Here is a 24,763-nt window from a genome sequence, read left to right as displayed (position 1 = left end):
TGTTCGATATTTCTTTTTCTTTTCCCAACACACACTATTACATAGGAAAAAATACAGAACAAAGGAAAAAGTAATATAAACAGAACAGACTAAGGTGAACAAAATAAACAAAATTTCCAAGGGATTTACAAACAACACAGCCTATATACTGCAGCCCCCATAACCAACTCTCTTCATATCTTTCCATGCTCTATGAGAGTTTGCAAAATAGAAAAAAGAATCATTATTCTATACATCAACAGATTTTCTAACCAGTTCAAATTCTGATGCTTTCCTTTTTCTCTTCCAAACTCCCCTGAACTTCCATTAATCATACTAAGCACAATAAAAACTCTATTTGTCATTAAATTCTTCTAAAGGTCTTCTGCATGTTCTGCTAATCTTACTCCATTCTTCAATGGTTGGAGGCTCCAGTGATTTCCATTTTGAAGCTATTGTGATTCTTGTTGCCTATGTCATATATTTTATTACTGTATTTGCAGCCAGAGTGGGTCATCAATTTATTTATGCTGTTAGCCGTCCAGAGACATTAGTAATTGGATGGCATACAAATTTCATAAATAAATAAATATTATGACATATTTTTAAAAGTGTGTCTGGCACAATATTTAAATGCATGTTCTTGGACTCATAGGAAACTTAATTTTAAAGATTTTCTACACTTCTGCATGTATCAATTTCCAGATTTTTTTGTGTTATTTCACAAGTCCACCACATATGATAGAAGGTCCCATGTACCCTTTTACATTTCCAACATTTTGCATTGTAATTCTTATCTATTTTCCCAATATCTTTTGGAGTAATGTACCACCAATAAAACATCTTATACCAATTTTCTCTTAATGCTTGACTAGTGAATTTAATATCTTTCTTCCAAAGAGCCTCTCACGGCCCAGATATTTGTTCACCAAGATTCTGTTTCCAGATTGTCATGTGTTTCTTATCTTGATGGCTTTCAGTATCATAGTGCAGTAACAGTTTGTAAAGTCTTCCCGGTAAGTGATCATTCTGTGTAATCAAAGTTTCAAAATCTCTCATCTCTCTTAAAATGCCTTCTCCTAGTTGTATTTTCTCCTTCAGTCTTGAAATCAATTGATAGCATCCAGTATCTCTGTTCAGATGTAAATTTTTCAATACGTGCTTCTTCTGTATATTGCCCCATTTCATCTTCTAAGACTGGGTTTTTTGAGGGGAAAAAAGTGGATTGCTCCTATATTTCTTTTTCCACATGAGTAATTCCACTGCCTTTCTTTAGCCATGTTATCATTCTCCTTTTGGTTTGATTAAGACATTATCTTCTAGGCTTGTTTGTGTGTTCAAAATATTAACTTCTGTTAATAGCTTCTGTTTTAGAAGTATTAACTTCTTCTGTTTCAAGCATATCAAATTGGTTTAAGTTCAATTAAAATTGATTTAATGATGCTTTATGTTATTCTTCCAATATTTGAATTATTTCAAGTAATTTCTTTGTTCCAACTTTTCTTTTTTCTTCTTTGAGGCTATGGTTATTTCCTTTATATGATTTCCTTTCATATAAGTTTTACTGATTTCCCATATTGCTGCCATGAAATATCCCTTCTATTATTAAGTCTATAAAATTCTTCTAAATCTTTTTCACACTTCAGACTATGTTCTTGTAGTAGATGATTATCTTTAATCTCCATCTTCTAGCTTGCTGTTTTCGCCATACTATTTCTACTAGATTATGAAAATATCTTTGGTTGATTTTTGCAGCCTCTAACTTCTTTAGTTTTAGAAATCCAGCACTTATCCATTCTTGAATATATCTGATGTCTCTCCGAAAAAAAATCTCTAACTTTTGTGTTATGCTCCCTTGCATCTTCCAATGGTAGCATTTCATATCACTGAAAACATTTCTAGGGAGTTCACCCCATTTAACTTTTTTAGACTTAACTTTATTTGGTCCATAATTCCATTCATCAGTATCATCTTTATTTGGTCCACGACTCCAAAAATCAATCTTTCTCCTTCTTGGAAATCCAATAGTGACTGAAATAATTTTTCATAAAATTTTTCTTTTGCATTATTCAAGGCATGTATATTGTTGCCAATCTACATTTCTTACCATTCAAAAATCCTAAGGATAATCTTCCTTCAGAGTCTTTTAATTCTTCTATAACATTGAGGCCTTGATTATTAACATGCATTGCAACTCCTTTTTTTATTTTGGTAACTGCTGAAACTTCAAAAACTTTGCCCAATTTGCTATTATTTTAAATATGACCATTTTTTTCCTTTACATGTAGAGTTTCTTTGATACACAGTATATCTTCTCTATTTGTTTTTCAGATTCTTTGAATTTAGCTTCAGTTGGTAATTCTTCTGTCAGCTGCTTGGCTTGTTCTAGTGTTATAATTTTAATTATCCCTTCAGACACTACTACTTTTATAGCAACTGGGACTATCCAACAATATCTTGTGTTTTCCTTTGTAGAATTTGTCTTAAGAAAAGGAAGCCATTTCTTTTTCATAGCAAATTTCTTGGTAAATCTTGAAAAATCTGTACTTCTTTCCCAGTTATTTTTTTAGTAGAGATCCTCTTCTGTTCAATAGAGAATCTTGTGTTTTCTTGTTTGTAAATCTGACCAATATGTTGCGAGGCAATTTATTGTTAAGTGCAAAGATTGAGTATATTCTAAATACCTGTTCAATGTTGGGAAAGTTCCTTTAAATATTCATATAATCTTGTAGAAGTTATGAAGATGGTCTTCAAGATTTTTTTCCTGTCAAAATATCCAGAGACTCCTCTGAATCAAATATTCTTATGTCTACTCTGGACATCAGAAATTTGGATTCTTTGGTTCACCCTTTCAGTCTCAGAATCTTGCCCTTCTATACGTACTTCAATTATTTCCTGTTTATCTTAATTTTTGTAAGTTCTTTTGAATTTTCTTGTATCTCCTTTTTGATATCCCTAACTAAAATTTCTGCCTTAAACATGAAATTTCTCTTATCTTTTCCTGGGCTTTCTCCTTTGTTTTATTTGTAACTATTTGAGTTAATGTCTCTTGAATCTTATCCATCAATTCTGTAACATCTGCATCTTCTTCTCCAGTTCCACCCCTCTTCCTCATTTCCTTTGACTGGGCTGCTGCCATATTATTCTTTATTCTATTTATTTTCTGCTTAAATATGTCATACAATGTTTTCATTGACTATTTCAAAAATGTTAAATCTATGCATAACAATTCCCAATTCCAACACTGCAAGATCAATACTATTCTTAAATTTCTTGGATTGTGTAAAAAGATGGATAAAAAGCATTACTACATTTAAGGGAAAAAAGGAGAAGGAAAGAAGAAGGAATCAAATGTCAGGAAAGAATAGAGGAGGAAATGGGAAAAATTATTAGCACATTGATTTCTTAATGTTAGTATATAATGCTGCTAATTGTTATAATTTTGTTATGTTAATTTATTAAGGATGACAATCCTGTAGAATTTTTTCGAAGTCCTTGTGCAATTCTTTTTCTTCACAAGTGTGTCTGCAAACAAAGGGAAATCTATTGCTCCCTATATTTTTTCAGGGTCCTTGTAATCTTCTTCAAGTCCACCAGATGGTGCGAATGTTGTATTTTAGTATTTTGAAGAAAAACCACTTCATGGCACTAGAATCTCCTCCACTTCTTTCCATGCAGAAAAGGCAAGGGGGGTGGGGGAAGGAAAAGCTCTCAGTTCTTTGCTTTGTCTGGATAACAGCTGTCCAGGAGAATACAAATTCTCTTTGTTTTAAAAATATGCTTAAAGTATATTAAATATTCAAACTGGCTTTTAAAGCGTATGTATTTAGGGTTTCTTTTTTAAACTTTTCAATATTTTTACACTGAAAAGGCAAAGAAAATGGCATCTCTAAACAACAAAGATTGCTTTCTCTCTCCCTTTTAATGAATATCAGCAACTTCAAGTTGTCAGCTTATCATCATTGAAATACTTACAGCTTTACCTCCTTAAGCACAGCTGATAAGTGACTTTATAGTTTAAGTTATAAATCAGATCATTAGTAAGTATCCCTTTTGATTAGTCATTTAAGTAAATAAATTAGAAATTGCTTCTTACTTTTCAAGGTCTTGCTTTCAGAAAATTTACAATTAATGCTCCCATTGAGAGAGGAAAGACAGTAACATATAATAAAATACAGAGACAGTTTTTAGACTCAGGGAGTCTACCTTGTCTTGTTGTCTTGATGTAATCCGAGCACACCAGACCCTTTTAGATTGAATCTGGATAGTTCACCTGTCAAAGTAGTCCTTAAACTGGTGGGAGAATGTCTTCTCACCAGTGTTTTCATTCCGAAATGCACCAGCATAAAGATAAAAATATTAGAGCTGTGTGGTTTTTGTTGTATGTGCTAGGTATGATGGACATTTGCCCTACTATTTCAGATAAACCCAATCCACAGAAATGTATTCTAGATAGAAAAAAATATTCAATTATTTCACCTAAATTCATAAAGAGGACAAAATTTTGCATTGCTTTATGTGAACCACACAAACACCAAAATTACATGGATTTAAATTATGCATTAGCTGCAACACACTTAATCTGAAAATATCAAAGTGATACTTATTAAACCTAACTGTGTGAATGCTGGCACCATCTACACATCATATAAATAAGCAGAAATGCCATCCTTCAAATAAAGTCTAAGCATGTGAGCTAAAACTCACATCAGCGTACTTGATAAATTGAGGATAGAGAATGTGTAACCCACCAGCTGCTGCAGGACTGCAACTCCATCATTCCCCATTAGCAGCTGTGCTGGCTACAGCTGATGGGCTGCAATCCAGCATACAGAGGGCACCAGGTTCCTCTAACCTGTGCCAAAGCACTGATATAACTTGTGCAGCTAAAGCCTAGGCCCTGTGTGCTTACAGGGAATGGAGAAAAATGGATGGGAAACAGCTATGCTTAAGGTTCCTCTGTTAAATTGATAGGGAACGTCAGTGAGCTGTTTTATAGAAATACTCCGGCCCTGCAACCTTTCATTGATTTAAAGGGCAGGTGGAAAGCAAGAAGGCAGGCACTTCTGAATAGGACTAAAGCAGTGGCTTTGATCCAAAGTTGTGGATATGGAAGTCTGCTTGTACAACTGTCCTTTCTGTTCTATTCCTACTGCAAATCTCCAGAGGGTTCCTCAGCCCTCTGAAGCAAATTTGGGAGAAGGAAAATCCATTACACAATCAGTTTTCCTTTCTGTTGACATGATGCAGTCCAGCCCCATGTAACTAAATTAGATAGAGTGCACAAGAACACCCAGAACTTGGGGACAGGAGGAACCACAGCTAGTCATAAGCTTACAACACAGCAATGTTTACCATAACATATAGTGATGGCCACATGGCTTTAAGGGAAAGTAACCAAATTCATGGAGCTTAAGTCTATCAAAAGCTATTTCCCAAGAGTTACGTGCATCAGAGGCAAGATTGCCTGTGTATACCAGTTTCTGGGCAGGGTCTTAACTGAGTTTCCAGAGGGGGCTAGCTTGCCACTCTGTCAAAAGAATGTTGAACTAGATGGATCCTTAATCTAATCCAGCATGGGTATATGGCAGACAGATGAGGTTTAGAACAAATGCCAGATCGTGTAAAAGCACACCTACTAAAGTCACCAATGGACTTTTGCTGACTTTAGCATGTTTCAGCATGTATAGCTTAGTTCAACTGAGTAGTTCTACAGCACAACCGTTGCGGTATCTACATAGCTGTACCTATACAGATACTCTATAAATGGGGCAAGTGAAAACAGAGCCATGTTGCTTTACAATGCCAATGATGCTGGTGATTCATTTGCTGTCACAACAAGGGTATTCTTTAAAAAAAAAAAGTCAGTTACATAAGCACAGGTTCAGTCTTGAGGTACAGGTTCCTGGTTCTTTGTATTTAGCCACTAATAAACCTTGAAGAAAAGGCATTAAAGACATTACATATAGCAAGATCAGTATTAAAAGAAAAGCCAACAAAATATTGGCCATACTTAGAGCAAAGGCTAGTAGAGAAAAAAGCCATTTTACTTGTCACCAATAAACTGGAAGTCATTTTGCAGTAAAGTTTCCAGTTAACACCTTCACAGCTGATTGTAAACTTATTTTGAAACAAGCTATTTTACATTTTCCCGTTTACTCAAATTTAATTGACAGAGTATGAACCTTTAAATGTTACTCTATATAGCATTTTAGATGTAAAAGGTTAATACTGCCGATCAGGTAATTTCCACTTTGCATATAAACATCACAGAATAACAAAGACACAGAGTAATTCATGATTAATCTTATCATATACAGTACATGAATTACAGAGATAAATAATGGAAATACAATTCTAATGCCTAATATCAATATTTACCCTGCCTTTATTCTGAAATTCTTGTATGCATTGAAGAAAAAAATCTTAATTCAGAAATTAATTATTTCTGAATAATAAATTAATTATTGCTGAATTTCAGAAAGGAAATATAGATGAACACTCTCAATAGTAACTGATGTTTGAGTGGGAAATAATAAAGCAATTGGAAAGACAGAATAAGTCCTATTTGGATAAAGTCCAAATATGAAATCTAAGGCCTTAACAGGTTTTTATTAATTCAAGGAACTTGATGTACATAGTAAAATTAACTGTTTATGGAATAAATGTATATTTAACTACCAAGCACTTTCTTGCTTCAGTCTCAATTCACACGCCTGCAAGAGCAAAGCCCAAAACTTTGCTCCCACCCTAGCAGTGATATAGCAATATTAATAGAGGGAGCTCCATGTGAAACCAGCGATCAGCTACAGATGATGCTTCCTAAAGCACTGTCACATTATTTCACTAATGACTATTGTAAGCATAGGTACCAACTTGCTAAAAGTAACAGTACAATCCTATAAATGTTTATTCAGAACTAAGTTCCACTAATTCAGTGGAACTCGCTTCCAGCTAAGGAGCTTAAGGGAGGCTGTAAGATTGCATCCTTGCTCAAACTGGGAAAATTGTGGCATTTTTGGGAACTATAAATGCTGTTCAGATGGTTCCTAAAATATTTAAGGGAAAGTCTACTAAAGTGGTAGTTTTCCTCCAATCTGTACTAGAGCAAAGCAACCCAAACACCAAATCTGAATTCTTACATGCCAACCTATTCGATTTAAGATACAATTCTTTAAGGTAGCAGAAAGGGCTACAAGTCTCATAAATGGCTGGCTAGGGCATGGTGGGACCTGTAGGCCTTTTTGCTATCTAAGCACACACAGGATTGTACCCTTTCATCACTAGAACAGTTTTGCTTACTGAGCAATTCATTACATGTTAAATTAATTTACATTAAAGCATCACTGCTGAACCAGACATTGCTAGCAATGTCTAACCACAAACTGGAGTGCATTTGTATTATTTGGTTCTCAGCAAAAACTACTCACATCCCCTTAATTTGAGATCAATAATTTTAAGCCATGTAAATTCATTTAGTCCTTCATAATCAATTTGGATTGTACTTGCCAAACAAGTCAGCCTATTTGATCTGGAGGAGACAAACCTCACACATCTTCAGGTCTTGGGAGATTTGAAATGTGGTTATTTCAGTAGCAAATTTTACTGTGGTTATCTTTTAAAGAAATGTTTTATATATTCTGGTAGCCCAAGAAATCATTATCGTAACTCCAACCATAATTAGAATTTTAAGCTGTGTAGTAAACAATAAGTGATGGTCACATGAAATCCAGATAAGAATCTCTGACAAGCAGATCAAGCTAAATAGTGGTAGCTTGGAGTGGCAGTGCATCTAGGTAACAGCTTCATCAAAGTTGTATCATCCGCAGTATTAACATACACATTCTGGGTTGGTGAGCTCAGAGGAACTGCCAATGTTACTGTCTCAAAAAGCAGTACTAAAAGTTGGTTTTGTTTCCTGAGTTTTAATTCCATTATACAAAATACACACCCTGCCTTAACATTGTCAGACAATCCCTCACAGAATTAGGTATATTTAACTGCAGCTATTGGAGGTTGGACTGTGGCTACTCCAAGCAATTCAAGTATTACAATATAAGGATTACTGTTAACTGTCTCATCTTCTCAACTACTAATTTTAATGACTTCTACCACCTATTGATATTTCAAATGCTTTGTCAACTGCTTGACATGAAAGTGGGATTATTAGGAGTTCCAGCCCTCAATATCAGTTTCATGTTAAAGGTTATAATGGAATGTGTGACCTTAAGTTTTACTCATTGCTTACCATTCTGCATCTCTTTGATAATTAGTAAAAACTACTTGTAAAATTTGCAGGAAACAAGTCATGCGTGATGCAAAGGCAACAAAAAATATTTAAATACATTCACATGGCGGGGGGGAGCTGTTTGTATTTGCCTTACATACAATGTGAGACAAAGGAAACCAATCGTATATCCAATATGATGTTAAGTATTCTTTTAAAGACAGACAGTAGGGAGTTTAGTATATTACAGAGAACTGTGAATGTTAAAAATGTCGGAGTTCAAAGGAAAAACAGTAAATATAAGTTAGAGGAAAACTGTAGGAATAGTTGCAATCCATTTTCATTACTGAAATACAGATATCCATAAGTTCCTGTCTTGAGACCATATGAGAAAACAAGAAAAAAAAAAGAAATACATTCTGTGAGAAGTAAGAAGGCACCACTGCTGAAAGGTTGTGTCCAGACATCACTTAGAGGGCATTTTGCATTAACATTATCAGCAAAATGCCAGCATTTCCCTCCTTGGATGATCCATTTCACATACTGCTCTCTGGTTTCCTAACCACGAACATCACACATTCGTAGTAATATTTCATCATAGATAGCTCATTCACGGTATACGTTGTCAAAACAGATTCATTCTCCACCTGAAAACAAACATTTTCTTGAATGCTCTTTTGTAAATTTCATTCAGAATATTGAGGTTAATTATTAAACTGATATAGACATTACATATATAGATATTTCTGTATCTTTTAACTGAAATTCCCCAGGTAGTTTATATAAAAGAAAGAAAAACAGTTGAACTACAGATAATAAAATACAAAGGCAACAAGATCTTAAGAGCTACATTTTGAAATAAAAATCAGCAGAGTATAAGAGATCCTAGGACTTTTTTTAATTAAAAGATTCTGTGCTAGTACTATTATCAAGTCAAAAGGATTCTGGGGAGCGGAAGGGGAAAGATGTCCTTTTCATTTTTTTGATCTTGAAATACAGGTAAATACAGCTTTTAAAACTTCACTGCGGGTCAATTTAAGCCCTTGACACCTCAACATTCCATTTGTTCTAGAATGGCAGCCCCATATCATGTCACTTTATTTAAATTATTTTAATCAATAGATGTGTGCATTTCCATATACCTAAGACAGTTCCCAAATATGCAGAAACTCAAATTTATTTTTGGTGGCATGTTGGCAATGCCAAATGATTGGCATTCAATTATAAACTATAAACATCATGTGACTGAAATGACATAATAATGAAGTGCTACAAGATGTAAATGGAAGTTTAGGTTGGGTACGGCAGTTGTGTCTGGGCTATTGAAACACATTCTATGTGGGGCTGCCCTTGAAAATGGCCCAGACACTGTAGTTGGTACAGAATAGAGCAGCTTGCTTGTTCACAACGCCTGCAAAGCAAGATCATATAACATGTGTTCTTTATCATTTACACTGGGTTACCAAATGAAATTTGGGCCTGCTTTAAGGTGTATACAGCCCTAAATAGTTTAGGGCATTGATAGCTGAAGGGACATCTCCCATATATGCCTACCTAGTCCTTAAGATCATCTATTGAGTTCCTCCTTCAGAAGCCACCTTTAAAAGATTTAACAAAGGTGGTCACAAAGGGAAGAGTCTTTTCAGCCCAAGGTGGCACCCTGATTGTAGAATCAGCTCTTCAGAGAGGTGCACCTGGAGAAAAGTCTCTCTGTTTTTCAGTGCCAGGCAAAATCCTCCTTATTTTCCCAGTATTTCACATGTTAAAATAGGAATTTTTAATGCCATTTTATACTGTATTATATACTGTAGTTGGATCACTATGGATTGTTTATTGTTCGATAACCATTTATTTTACTCTAATTGGTTGGGGATGGGATATTATGGTTTATATTTATGTTTTACTATATTGTATTGTTTTATTGTATTAGATATTTTTAATTTTATTGAAAACTGTTCAGAGAGCCTATTGGCTAATGTGGACAGTATATAAAAGCTTTAATAAATAAATAAGTTCAAATATCCAATGTTTGATATTGTTGGTCCATTAATTTAATACAAAACCCTTACCTCTATATGGAATCCATATTGTAATATAACATTTTTAATATCTTCATAGCTCAGCTCAATAGATAATTCATTTGCTAAATTTTCAAAGTGGTAAAGAAGAGGACCTAGGATACATCAGAATAATCAGTACATTTCATTTACCAAAGCTCTGGTAATAATGTTTATAAATTCTGCATGCCCTATCAATAGTACAGTTCAAGAACTATCATTGTAATACTCACTTTTAAAAAATATTTTCTATCTGCTCACTGGAATTCTTAACTTCTATTCAGATTGTGACATGCCTAGAGTAGACCCATTAACCTTCATGGATTTAGTTATGACTAGATGAAGTCTAAATTTCAAAGGCTCTAATCTAAGCATGACTAAGTCTGGATCCAACCCTTTATATTGTATCTGCCTTAGTCGTTTTGAAGGAAATTTCTACAAAATGGATAGGAATTTAAAGAATAAGATTGTCAAATGCTTAAAATTCACTTGGTTCAAACAACATCAAGTAATATATCTGGATTCCCCTCACCCCCAATTCTAACAGTGCAAATGGTTCAGCAAATTACCTAAATTGATCCATATTCCTCCAGGTTTGAGTATTTTCCATATTGTATCAATGTAATCTATGACATTATGTGCGGTATCTATGAAGAAACAGGTTGCTATGCAATCCCATATATCTGTATGAAGAAAAAATATTAGCCACACTTTAAAACTAAGGTAAATCCCAGCTTTGCACAATGAATAGGCATTCTGTGTGCTCAAAGGAAAATCTTGAATTTCTACCAATGTTCTCTCCCAGGTATATAAGCCAAACAGTGTTCCAAACACTGTTTGGGATCAGGGGCAAGATCCAAAGCAGAAAAACCCCATTCTGTTTGTGATTTGTAGGATCCAGCTATTTCTCAAAAATAAGGCTTCTGAATCTCCTGGGCCTAAATTCATCATCTGTATACAATGAGAGAAGTAAACTAGGCATGAATTAACTTGAAATAACATCCCTTAACTAAACCCTTTGAACTCTTGTGGCAGGCAACGGATTCAGAAAAAGGTAAACAGTGGATTCAGATTAGAAAGCCAAGAAAGCTCATGCGTAACAAGCATGACACTGCACAGGATGCCTGAAGATGGGCAAGCCAATGTACATCACAGATACAAACTTCTGAACATCAGCAGTGAGTCTATCTAGAGATCCTGCAGCGTCTTGGGGACTTACATGCGTTATATACAAATGCTAACTGCTTGTTCTATTTCTCCTTCTAATCTTCGAATTATTATTATAAGACTGCATGTATATGCCACCCTTTTTCCTCTTGTGAAGAATCCAAAGCAGCTTACATGGCTCCATTTTATCTTCACAACAGCAACCCTGTAAAGTAGGTTCGGCTGAGAGACTGGCCCAAAGTCATCCAGTAGTCAGCCAAGTGGGGACTAGAACCCAGATTTCCCAGGTACCCATTCCATTTGAATGTTTAGGACCAAAGATCCTTACCCAAGATGACTGCAATCAAAGACAACATTGCTACATCTCCTGTTTCCAAAAGATAAGTACCAGTAGATGATCCTTTTGACATAATACCCATCAAAGTAATTAAATTATTTGTCAAATCAGCTTATAGTGGAAAAATAACAAGCTAAAAGATCTGTGCATTCTGAAAACTGGCCAGTAAAAGTTTACTTTCTTAGGTTTGCAATCAAAAAATAAATGGTCTAGTAAATCATCCATAAAAGATCAGCAGGGAGTTGGGGGCAGTATCATCCACAGCTCATGCGAACCGGGGCAGACACTGGTTGGTGGGTGTGGGGCAGGTCAACATGGCTTTCCATTCCAGTGGTTTTCAGAGGAGGAAATTCCCTTATGCCTGCTTTAAGCTAGTGTAGGTGAGGGATCACCCTTCCTTGTGAGGGGTGGGCCAGGACAGAGCAGCTTTGGGTGCATTAGATTCAAAGCTGCCTCTGCCCATTCACAAGACCCCCAAATTTCTTTTTTCAGGGCTGTCCTGTCCTGTATTGAAAATGAAGACAAAGAACTAGAAACCTGATTCACCTACCAAAGAAATCTAAGTAGTAGAGAATTACTACAAGGCATCTATGGGAAAAAGCAAAACAAAAAAACACCAGTTAGATCTTGTGTTTTAGTGTTAATTAAAAAGAAAAATACAACTTCTCAAAAAATTAATCAATATAAAATAGAAGTTTTATTTTACAGTAGTGTTCCCCAAACTGGGTCCTCCAGCTGGTACCATGCTTTTAATTCTCATCAATCCCAACTAGCATTGTTAATGGTTAGGAATGTTGGAAGTCGTAATCCAAAGCATTTTTAGAGCACCAAGATGCAGAAGGATATTTTAACAGTGTCGTTTTACGTAGCTGAACAGGTACTTAGTACATTCATGAATGTTATCATCTATGTTTTTTCTTACTTACTACACTCAGAGTAGATTTCCTGAAAATCGCCTGCTGTCATAGAAAAATTTGCACCAGGAGGAAGACTGTGAGGGTCAACATCGGGAAAATAAATTGGCTGTATTTGATCGGCAGATCTCTTGTTATTGCTAAACTGATGTATCCAGGGATATAGTTTATAGGAATTAGTTGCACAGCATCTGTAATATAAGATCATTAGAAACAGTGTCACTTAGAAAATAGCCTTTCAAAAACTGCTGGTTTTTTCACTTTACCAGCACTACAAGCTTACCCTTAATAACATACTATAACAGGGTTATAGAAGAGACAATTAAAGAAGATATTTGCAGTTTAAAAGTTAAGAAAATATAGTCAGTTCTAACATTCTCAAAGCAATAATGAAAGTTAAATGTATATTTTATTATGAAACTTATTCAACACTATTAAAATTAAACATTTTCCATACTGCTCACTAGTCTACTTCCAAGCTCTCATTACCATTTTTGTATTTGTATATGTCAAAGTGCTGGGATTCCTAATTGAAGAGACATGACCTTTATAAAATGTTTTGATTATAAAGGTAGCCTACAGCTATTTAATTTCATATTAAATGTTTGATTATTGACCCATACAGAGGGTGTCAAAAATGTATACACACTTTAAGAAAGGAAAAAAACTGTATTACAATGGCAATACTCAATATATGCTGATAACAAAAGATGAATACAAGTCATGTTTGACTTCTGCAATTACAAGAGGTGCTCAGAGTGGTTACCATCAGCATCCAGACACTTCTGATTATGGCGAACTACTGCATGAGCAACGTTATTCAAAGTGTCCACTCATATTGCTGTGCCTGCCATTCAATTTCATCCTGAGTATCACCAGTGTAGCCGGGTTTCTATGGGACACCACATCCTTTAAGGGCCCCCACAGAAAGAAGTCCAGGGGTGTTAAGTCAGAAAAACTTCAAATACCACTTCAAAATGGGTTTGCGCTCCTCAAATGACAACCGTGCCTCCGCCATTTTCTTTTACTGTCCTGCCTGTCATATGGTGATACCAGCATTCATTTGATTAATGCCATCTTTTGAACAAATGTCATACTACACATTGCTACGGTAATTCAATTCAACAACTCTTAAAATGTGTATACACTTTTTTGGCACCCCCCAGTATTCATGCACAGATATACACATCCACGCACATGCAGAGACATTAGTCCAGTTCAAACATAAGGATCTCATTTTAATAAACTATGGTTTCTTGGCCCAATAAGCCATGTAGTTGCACATTTTCTCCTTGTCCCACCTTCTGCTTCCCCACATGGCTTGTTGACATTGTAACAACTTTCTGTTACAACTGAATTAGAACTCTATAGCTTAATTCTTGCTCAATAACCAGTATATTTGGCTAGGATCCAATCCAGCTAAATAAGCAAAGAATAAAAACAGAGTTTCCCCATTCAACTCAAACTGTTTCAATAAGCCACAATATCAGTACCAACCAGGCTAGAGATACAAATACAGAATTAGAAGAACGTGGAAGAAAACCAAGAACTAAAATAATTTCATGTACCTGTTGAGTACAAAATTAGAAGAGAACAACATAAAGAGGCTCCATTCATTTCCTTGGCAAGTATAACCAAGCATAGCTATTTCCCAAGCCAATCTACCTAGGCCAGCACCAGGTACCAGGATATTAACTTTGGAGAGATCCCTGAAATACAACAAAGATAATTGTCAACCCTTTATTAAGTATATTTGATAGAACAAACACAGCCAATATTTTATCACAAAGGTTCAGTCCCATTTATCTTGATCCTTTGTATTCTTTCTCAAACATGGTTTGCTAGGTATTCTGAAAAATAGATCTATCCAATGAAGTTTCTATCAATTCTCTACATGGGGATGGGCGGTGGGCAATGCTCTTCCAAACGTTGCTAGACTGCAGCTCCCCTCCTCCATTATCATGAGCCAATGCTTGCTGGGTGATGCTGGCAGGAGTTGAAGTCCAGCCTTTGGACAGGCTTACAGTCTGTGCATCTGCTATAGCGCAGCATTTGCTCTTAATCTCCACACATATTAATAGAAGGGTTATCATGTTTGATTTTGCTCACTCTTACAAGGCCCCTATACAATCTCAGAACTGCTGGAGGCAGTTCCGAAAGAACACTGGCTTAAAAAGAAATAAAAAAATAAAATCAAGAACAGCTTCTTGGCTTTCATCCAGGGCTTTGCACAAATAATGCTTTGCACGTGTACAGACAACCTAAGTCCCACTTTTATCAGCAGAACCTATTTCCAGGTAAGAGTGCACAGGATTAGAACCTTACACTGTGATGCTGTGTGGTGTTACGTAGAAGCAAGAATGATCTTACTTGCAATTAAATATACATGCTGCTATATTGCTAATTAGTCTGCAGAGAGTTCCTTGAATAAGTGGACACAACACTTTAAGTGCACAGTCCTGTGTAGGTTTAGACAGAAAAAAGTCCTACAAGTCCTACAAAAAAATTCCAGAATTCTCTAGCCAGCCTTTGTGTATTTTTCAGACACTGGAGTGTGCCTTAAGACACTGCTTCAGACAAACCTCACAATGCTGCTCACCACAAACATCTCTTCTACATACACCCATTTTAATTTAATATTTACCATTTGTGACAACTGAAAGCTAACTCATTACTTCTGCTTCTGTTACTTGCATTTTGCATTCACCTTATGCCACCATTTTATTTAATATACAATTAGAGTAAAACAAGCAAGGATGGGGATGTCTTATTACTATCACCATTGTCATTCTCAAAGAATGAATGCAGAACCTTTTTCAATTGCATGTCCTGTTGATACAAGATCACTGCTGGTCCACTGCAAGGAGTACTAGTTTATCAGCATCTCAGAGCCCTGAAAGCAGCTGGAATATTTGGTTCTGCTCACTGGAGGCATTTTCCAAGTTAGGGCTGTTCTTTGATGCCACCCCCTTATTTCTCCATGCCGTACCTCCTCCTAGAACAATGAAGGCGACTCAGGCTGCCCCACACCACCACTATCTCTAATATGCACGTTGATGCCATCTGAGCCTGCAGCAACACCCAAGAGATTGTTTGGGTTGAACTGGCAGTGCTGGGCATTCTGTCCCCCTGTTCTAAATCAATCACAGGCTCCAGTATGAGAGCTTCTTTCTTGCCACTTTCACTAACTATACTCCAAGGATTGAAATGGTCAGCTGAGAACTCCTTTGTAATGCAGTTCTCTTTGTTCATTAAACAGGAAAAATAGGAACTGTATGTTCTAATAACTGAGGAAGTCTTATACAGCAGCTTTATTTTAGGTCATAAAAAGCCTCAAATTGCCAATGGCAGATGCTACTAGTTATATTAAAATATATAAATCCTTGTTAGACTAGAACAAAATGGGAAACAGTTGACATACTGGAGAACTTCTTGGGCATACACCAAAACATTAAACTTTATTGCACTTGTATCACTGAAATGGTTGAATGAAATTTTTGATTGGCTCATTTTTACACTGTATTAAGGTTTCTGGAACACGTGTCAAGACACGAGGATCTTTTCCATTCAGAACAACTGCTTCGTGTACTTAGGTGAAGGAATCAATCTGTGTATACAACTCTTCACACTCCCATGTACAAGTTTTAAGTACACATCTAAGCACACTGAGTCCTCTGACTAAGGGAAGTGGATGCTGAAATAAAATATTAATGAAATTCGGCAAAACTAAACTTAAGCACTTAAAGCATATGCTAGGTGAGACCAAGGGCCAGTAATTCAGTAGTGGCTAACCATCTGCCTGTGTGAAACTCATCCCAACAGGATCTAATAGGCCTTCATGATCCTCAGCTACTGGCAGAGTGACATGCTGCCTCCAATACTGGATTAGCATATAATTAAGGGGATGGCAGAGACTGAGGTGGCTCGATGGAGTGTCACTGAAGCAGTCGGTGTGAGCTTAGGTGGACTCCGGGGGATGGTGGAGGACAGGAAGACCTGGAGGAATGTTTACATGGGGTCACGATAGGTCGGACACGACTTCGTGACTAGCAACAATTATTGCCATTGGCAGGGTACAATCCTCTCTGCCTGGAAGCCTCAAAAGCCTGACCCTCTTTGGAGATTTTTGCTAAATGGGCTTTGGAGGAGGAAGAAAGGACACTGGAGAAGGCTCAGGATCTCATATCCTGGTCCCTCAGGTCTCCTCCCTTCACCCAACTCCTCTTCCTCTGAGGTTGTTTTCCTACCTCAAAGGGAATCTGGTACAATTCTTAAGGTGAAAGCTGCAAGGTGTGTGTGGAGTCTGATGTCCAACTCTCCTTTCAGAGGGTGGAATGCTCCCTCTGACACTGAAAAGAATGTTTCTAACAATCCTATGCTCCCCGAGACACTCGCCCAGGAACCACAGGACTGGTCCTTTAATTTCCATAAATCTGTTGTGGTTAAATGACACAGGTATATTACAAAGCAAACCTGAAGTTCTGACGTGTATTTTTTTCAGGCATCAAGTGTTAAAACTTAAGCCATGCATATTTTTCAACACCTCACAGGAATGTGTAAATGTGAATAGTAATGTTGAATTTCCTTTAGTTGAGTAATAGTCTTGTTTAATCCCAAGCTATTATTTTTCAAAAGTTGCACACAATGAGACAAAATGTGGCAAGTTGTATCAATTCAAACAATGAAATCTACAAAGCTAGAGAAGCTTGTTTCATTTTTGTGTATATAGCTAAAATACTGTTTAGGATTCTTACAAATCAAACAAGTTGGTTTGCTCAGAGTCTACATTTTTTTCCAAATAATGAACTTGTTAACACACCCCACTAAGGAATTTCTCAACCAATTGCCTTTGTGACAGCAACATGCTTCAAAATTATAAAGGAGATAATTTTAATGTAAATGTTTGTTCTTAAAAAGCAGAATACACTTGTTTAACTTGGTGACATGTTTTAAGACGCAAACATATTTTAGAATGATGATATATGATGTATATCTGGTGGTGGCTTTACACTAGCGAAAACAACTTACGCTCAGAATGGCAGATAATCCAATTTTTGCCATTCCTAGATAACTACTGCAGCCCTCTGTATCATCTCCTATACTGTTCTTGATTATTTCTTCATTTTCAGAAAGTGTTTACGGTTTACAATTTATTCTCTTAAAAAAGCAAAAATGGCTTCCAATTTAATATGGAAAGAAAAAGGTTTATGGCTATGAATGTTCCAGCCATTCAAAAAGTTGTAGTAATTTCAATCTGTAAAAATGTCTGATACAATTACTTTGTTTATTTAATTTTAGTCAGTATGAACAGAACATTTCTACTTGGAAGCAGAATATAAAACGTGTTTTAAGGTTGCAATTCTAAACACACTTAGTACAGAATAAGGCTCACTGAAGACAGTGTGAATTACTTTTGAGTAAACATACACTGGATTGTGTTATAAAACTCCTGTATCACTGTATCTAACCTGTCCTGTAAGGCTTTTTAAAGAAAAACATCCAAGTTATTTCCACTTTGAATCCAGCTTATTTATCACTACAATATTATGTTCTCGGCTACAAATAGTCCCAGGACAATTGTGTATCCCAGGAAAGGAAAATTTCACTAAACCTATAATTAGAGTGGAACTAGGCTTCTAGATATGTGTATACAGAGCACTTAGCTAGTTGCACATGCACACACACACACACAAAATAGAAAAATAGGGGAATAAAACTTCCAGTGCTAATCCTCAACTATTAGCATTCTTATGCAATTGAAAACTACCAAATACATGGAAATGTTGCCTTTTTCCCTAAGTTAGGGGGCAGGGCAGAGAATGTTCTTAACAACCAAACCTTTTTATTTAAATGTATAAAAACTTACCGTAGTTTTTTCTATAATTGAAGACATTCTTGAATGCCTTGAATCTAACAAGGGAAGGGTATTCATGTTATATTGTGAATGAATGAGCTGTTGCGCCTTTTTCTTCTTTAAAACTCCCCTGTTGGCTAAGTAATGCATTAGCTCTGACTACAGCTAAGCTAAATGTGGGATTGAAGAAAACTGGTTATTTCAGACTATTTCAGATTGTAACCATAGTTACAACTGGAAATTTGTCAACAGGATCAAGTGGTACATCAAAAGAGGCACACAGAGATGCTTATGGAGAGCAGAAAATAATATGCTCCATATACATTACAACGTCGTTGTTTTCTGACTTTGCATTATGCATATATTTTCATCTCTCTTCCAATGTGTGGTTTGATCTCCTGCATGATCCATTCGAAAAATGTCTTTATAAAGATCTTCCAATAGCTTCGCTTCTCTTTGGTTATCCTATTTCACAACAGAGGGTTGGACTAGAGAACCTTTAATTCCCTTTCAACTTTGGTTCCATTAAAACTCTAAAATATAATCTAATCAGATTTTTGAACCTCAACACATTCAACATGATTAAATATAATTTGCATACATAAATATTATAATTATTAATCCAGGGCATTATCCTGTCAAATCTAAATGGATTGTTGTATCCATGACCATAAATGAAGACCTTTCCTCACAGCTATTAATAACCTTAATTGAAAAGGTACACCAAATGTGCGATTTTTCTTTATGCAGTTAATACATGACTTATCAGATATTCTAACAGTATTTAACTTTTTCTGTCTAAAAATGCTTGCATTACTGTGCATACCTTTTTTCAAATAGAAGTTTACTTACCATCTGTCTTTTGGAAAGTTCTTTACAATTTCATTAATGATTGGCTGATAGCAGGAATCTCTCTCAGGTTTCCCAGTTTCACTCCAATCTCTTACAAATTGTTTCAAAGTGGATTTTAATTTATCCATGTCAAAAGTTGAAGCTGGTGTAATCTTTTTATTTCCCTGATAAAAGTATAAAAAAGAAAGTAAGTCATAGTATCAATGCAAGAACTGGGTAAAAAACACACAAGTATCTATTGTTTGTAATAAAGTGCCATATCAGTGAATGATTAGTTAACAAGTGTATTCAGAAAAGAGCTCAAGGTCAATAATTCAGTCCTACATGAAGCTGGATAGTCTAAATCAACCTCTGACGCACCGTTCTCTATTATACTTAGGGTGTTCATTAAAAAAAACAAAACAAAAAAAAACAGGAAAGATGTTGACAAAAACTCAAGGCTGTAAATAGCTTACTTAGATACTTCTAGCAAGTAAGAATAAGGAGCAAAGAGAAGGCAAGATTTAATTTTATCTACTTTAAAACGTCAATGTGCTAAGCAGATAATACGCATGGGTAGGCTGGCTTGTGAAAACTACTTTATCAGCAGATAACTTTTGTGGAAGACTGTATCAATATGGCTATTATATATTCTTTCTTCGTAGTAGGCTTCTCCATGACACTGAGAAGATAGAAGGAATCACTACTGAAGAAGCTTTGCCCTGGGGTTGTAAAATCAAAGAAAAGGGAGCTGAAAAAGAATGTTCTTATAATAGCTAAGTGTTCATGAATACATAAATCCCTAAAACCAGTCTGATGGGCTTTATTATGTATTTCATTTCTATACGAACCCACAGTGAAAGCTGTCTGTCATTAATGCTGACAAAGTTGTTTTCACTGTCATGTCATAATGAAAAAAAATCTTAAAATTTAGACTTAAGGTGGCAAACATATTTCTTTTACTTTATTATAAAGGACATAGCTTTCATGATATATAACCCTCTAGATTATATGCTAGTTCAACCATAAAATACTGTTTATTAAAATAATTTCTAAGAAATATGTAACAGAAAAACATCCACATCAACATTCTAGATTAGAAACATGAATGCTGGGGACATTTTGAAGCTGGGGCAGGGAGTTAATCTTTTTTAAAAGATTCCTGGCATGGTCATTTCTTCCAGTCCTTATTAAAGTAGTGATCTAAAGTATGCTTTACTGATAAATATACAAGAATGTTTCAAGTCATGTTCAGTTTCTCAATATATGGTGAAAGCTACTGAATTATAACATGTGAATAAATGTACTTTTTAGGACTTTCAATGTGCAATAAGGGCTTTTAATAAGTTTTCAATTAGTCCTCACTGTTAGGAGATGCTTCTTCAGCTACAAAAATAACCTCTGCCACCAACATTAATCTTCTATACACCTACAAGAAACTCAGTAGCTCCTGTATTTTAGGCACTGGACTTGCACTACTAGAATACAGCCTTTCAAAATGAACAGAAATTGAGAAATCTATTAAGGGGACTTATTTACAAAAGGGGATGAAATGTCCTGTTTTAAAGATCAGGTTGAGATTGCTTAAAATTAATTAAGTAGCCAATGTCCAGTAATGCTGTGTTCCCTCTGGTTCTGTTGCTCTCATGTGATCTACCACTTGCACAACAGGAACCGGCACTTCCAACAATCATCCTGGAAACAAACAGAAACTGAGATAAGCAGAGTTCCCTTCTGAAAGCTCTGCTGGCCTGCCCACTCCAAAAACAAGTCTTTTGCCACAAAATCAGCTAGCATCTCATTCCACTAGCAGAGAGTTCTGCTGGAATGTATACATAACTGACAATGTACAATGCCATTGGTTACTATTCCAAATAGCTTAGAGAGTTTCCTCACCTAAAGAAACACTCAGTAGCTTTTCCTTTAGACCAGATTTACCTATACTCTATCCTGAAAAAAATCCTCAGGCAGGAACTAACTTCTGAAAATGACTTATTTATAACTTGGTGAACATGCTCGGTAGATTAAATTTAAAAGCATGCTTTTTTAGACAAATAATTTTAAAATTACTAAGGTTACTTTAAAATGATTTAATTGTAATGCCAATCTTACATGCAAACCAAGTTAAACATATTTCATTTTCCTAGAGTGACAAAGTGACTTTAGATCTGTAAAGAGTTCCAAAAACACAAGTAAAAAATTTTTTTCCCTCAAGCTTTCTTTTCTGGGGGAAAAAAGGATTCCCTCACACCTCCAGAACTTCTGGAAATTTTACCACAGAAGGAGCACATACATAATAGCTCAAAATACAGCATAAACATACATCATCACCATATTCTTTATTTTCAAACATGTGTGTGCAGTCATTCACAATGGACTGCAAGATTCCTTGATTATGATCAATGCATTTCCGAATCTTATCAAGATGAGGAAGGAATTGAGGAAGCAATTTCTGTTGACTGACTGGAAGGGATCTGAACTGTCTTTCTGCACGATTCACTCTTTCATGCATATTGATTCTAGAAATGAAAAAAAAGGCAACAGAAATATCAGAAACTAACATAAACATAAAACTGATGTTCTTTGCTATAATTGTTATGTATCTACTGAGGATTCCCACACTGAGCCAGTTTCAGAATCATACATTTACAGAGCAATTAGCGGAAGATACATCACTGTATCTCACTATGTAGCCAATGCCAATTCATGGGCTTGGCTACAAGAAAAGATACAGTTACAATCCAACCAAAATTTGCCAGTTTAAGTTTCATGAATTACAGTGGGAGATTTAACACTATGCTTATTTCTCTTGCAAACTGAAGGTGCTTGATTTTGATGGGATCATACCATATTTTGGAAAAAGGCTTAAGCAAAAAGAATTAAAATTTCACCTGTAATCAAACATATTCAAGGACTTTGCATAGAGCATACTGGCACATCTTCAGAAATCTTTATAGAGAAGGAAAAGTGTTTTTAGATACCAGCTGTTGTCCCCCACCATCAGTTTTATTTTGTTGCTGTTTTGCTTTAGATTTTGCATTATGTATTTCCTATATATTCATGAAGGTCATGTTTTTACCTTCTTTTGAGATCTACAGTGGTACCTTGGCTCACCAACTTAATCAGTTCCACGACTTTGGTAATGAGCCATATTGGTCGTAAGCCAAGTCAAATTTCCCCATAAGGTTCAATGTAAATAAGGTTAATCCGTTCTGTAACTTTTTTTTTTTAAATCACAGGGAAGTTGGCATGGGAAGACAGATGCGATCACAATCGTCACCTGATGTGTAGTTCGCGACCTGAGGAAATTTTTTCCTGAAATTTCTGTTCACAACCCGATTCGGTCGTGAACTGATACATTTGTGAGCCGAGGTACCACTGTACTCAGGGAGCTTCAACTATTGGGTGGTATAGCAAAGCAATAAATACAACAGTTAGTCTACATCTGCCACATTGGAAACAGCAGCACAGGTCACTACAGTTTTGTTTATTCATTCTTATAACTATTAGCTTGTGTTAGCTTTTAAATTGCAGGATTTAAAAAATGCCCTTTCTATTCATTATAGAAAACATCCAAACTTCTATGAGCAATTTCTGTTCATACAGTGGGTCTTCTTCCTTTTCTCTCCATGCCCCAAATATGTTCTTAATAGTACCCCCTCCACACACACAGCTATCTAGATCAGATCTGAGAGGTGGATATGGGACAAGGGAATCGGTTTCATGTACAATGTCTACTCTGCTGCTGGACAAACAGTTGGATACTATCCTAGCTATATCTGTATCAAAGGTTCAGGGAAATACATGAACTTTTTATACACACACAAACACACATGCAGAATCCAATATTGAACTCAAATGCCAGAGCAAATGTGGGTGAACAGAACCTAATTTATAAGCAAGACTATACAACAGTTCACATGGCACAAAAGTTAAAGCAAGTGCCAACTTCAAGTTTGCATTCATTTTCGAGAAAAAGAGAAGCCAAAGCTATTATCTTAAAGTATTGATAGTATTGTTAAATAGATAGCTATATGTATCTTTTAATATGTAAGATAGAAGGCGCATTGTATACATTCAAGGAATCACAGGATAGTATAGTTGAAAGCAGCAAATAAGGGTTCAACCCCCTGCTCAATGCAGGGCTCAAAATAAATGATTGTCCAATTGCATCTTGAATAATCATTAAACTCAAAAGTGATTGCAACCTCTCCTCTACTCGTCCATTGCACTTCTTGCCCCACAGACTTGTATCTACTTTAAACCTGTTTAACTTCCATGATTTGCCTCAAAGAATCCTGAAAACGGTCGTTCGATGAAGCTGGTGGAAATTCAATTAACAGATCCTCAATCCTGAACTATATTTCTCAGGACTCTTTCAGAAGAACAATTTTGATTAAGCGCATTTACTAGCACAATCCTATGCATGTCAGAGGTAAGTTTCACAGGATTCTTTGGGAATTACACCCAAGGATGCATAGGACTGCAACCTTAGCATTTGGTGCAGATACGTTCTAAGGCTATAAACCAATGCGTGCTTACTTGGGAGTAAATCCCATTGAACTCAGTGGAGGTAATCCTGGTAATCCTGGACTGAAAGTGAGGGAACCGGGAACGTAGCTGAAATTCCCCAACCCCCTCGCAATGGTGAGGTTGAGGGCTACCAACGAAATTAGAGAGCGGGGTGTGAGTTACCCATAGTAACGAAAGGCGTTGATAATTCTCCGGAAGTGCTCCCGTTCCAGCTTCTCCTCCTCCTGCTCCTTTCCATCCTCCATCGAAACTAGCTGCTGCACGGGCTGCGGTTCCCGCCTGCACCGCTGGCTGTCCAGCGTCACTTCCCCATCCCACAGCGGCTCCTGCTCGTCGTCCCTGCCTTCGACGCTTTGCCGGTTCCCTCGGCGCATGGCCTTCACCGGCGGCAACGCGCACGCAGCTGCAACCGACATCCCGCCACCCCGCCTCCAATGCCGAACGGCTGCCTCTTCGCGCGCCCGCTTCCGGGCTCGCTGGCGTGCTTCCGGCTTCATCGAGAAGCGACAGCTCATCCAGCCACCTCTCGTGGAACGCGTTGATGCCGTCACAGGCGCGCGCGCGCACGTGACGTTTGCAAGCGCCCGCTACGGGCTGAAAAAAGGGAAAGGCGCGAGTTGCGCAAGCGCAGTGCAATCTGGTCTTGTCTTGTGTCGCGCGGCGGCGGCAGTGGCGACCACAGCCTTGGGAGCTGCATATAATAGACTTGCGCACACGTGGGAGTCCCGGGTTCTGTGCCAGAAGTAGGGGGCGTAGAGTCTGCCAGCCTTGGGCCCATCATGGTTGTATTGTTTATTCTTCTGATTCGATGGGAATACAGCACAATTACTGCATCAGTTGCAGACCCATTGAATAAAGAGGCGT

At 36.6% G+C, this 24,763-nt stretch overlaps 1 protein-coding gene across 4 annotated transcripts in view; it reads right to left on the bottom strand.

The window, feature by feature from the left end:
* Positions 1-1,526: 1,526 nt before the first annotated feature.
* Positions 1,527-24,763, bottom strand: part of CARNMT1 (carnosine N-methyltransferase 1) — a 25,228-nt gene continuing 1,991 nt past the window's right edge. The window contains exons 1-8 of one of the 4 annotated variants that reach the window (XM_044445895.1): positions 24,062-24,392; positions 21,690-21,885; positions 19,388-19,551; positions 14,250-14,390; positions 12,694-12,872; positions 10,833-10,946; positions 10,276-10,379; positions 1,527-8,853 (exon numbers count right to left, since the gene is read on the bottom strand). In XM_044445895.1, coding sequence (XP_044301830.1) covers positions 8,743-8,853; positions 10,276-10,379; positions 10,833-10,946; positions 12,694-12,872; positions 14,250-14,390; positions 19,388-19,551; positions 21,690-21,885; positions 24,062-24,315 — 1,263 coding nt within the window. In that variant the 5' untranslated portion in view covers positions 24,316-24,392 and the 3' untranslated portion in view covers positions 1,527-8,742. Of the gene's footprint in view, positions 8,854-10,275; positions 10,380-10,832; positions 10,947-12,693; positions 12,873-14,249; positions 14,391-19,387; positions 19,552-21,689; positions 21,886-22,257; positions 22,270-23,908; positions 23,983-24,061; positions 24,393-24,763 lie in introns of those variants that run through there. The other 3 variants (XM_044445897.1, XM_044445899.1, XM_044445898.1) reach the window with 3 other exon arrangements.

Source organism: Varanus komodoensis, unplaced genomic scaffold (genome assembly GCF_004798865.1).
Source record: "Varanus komodoensis strain SLA01 unplaced genomic scaffold, ASM479886v1 scaffold5, whole genome shotgun sequence".
Lineage (NCBI taxonomy): Eukaryota > Metazoa > Chordata > Lepidosauria > Squamata > Varanidae > Varanus > Varanus komodoensis.
This window is presented reverse-complemented; position numbering and strand designations above follow the sequence as displayed.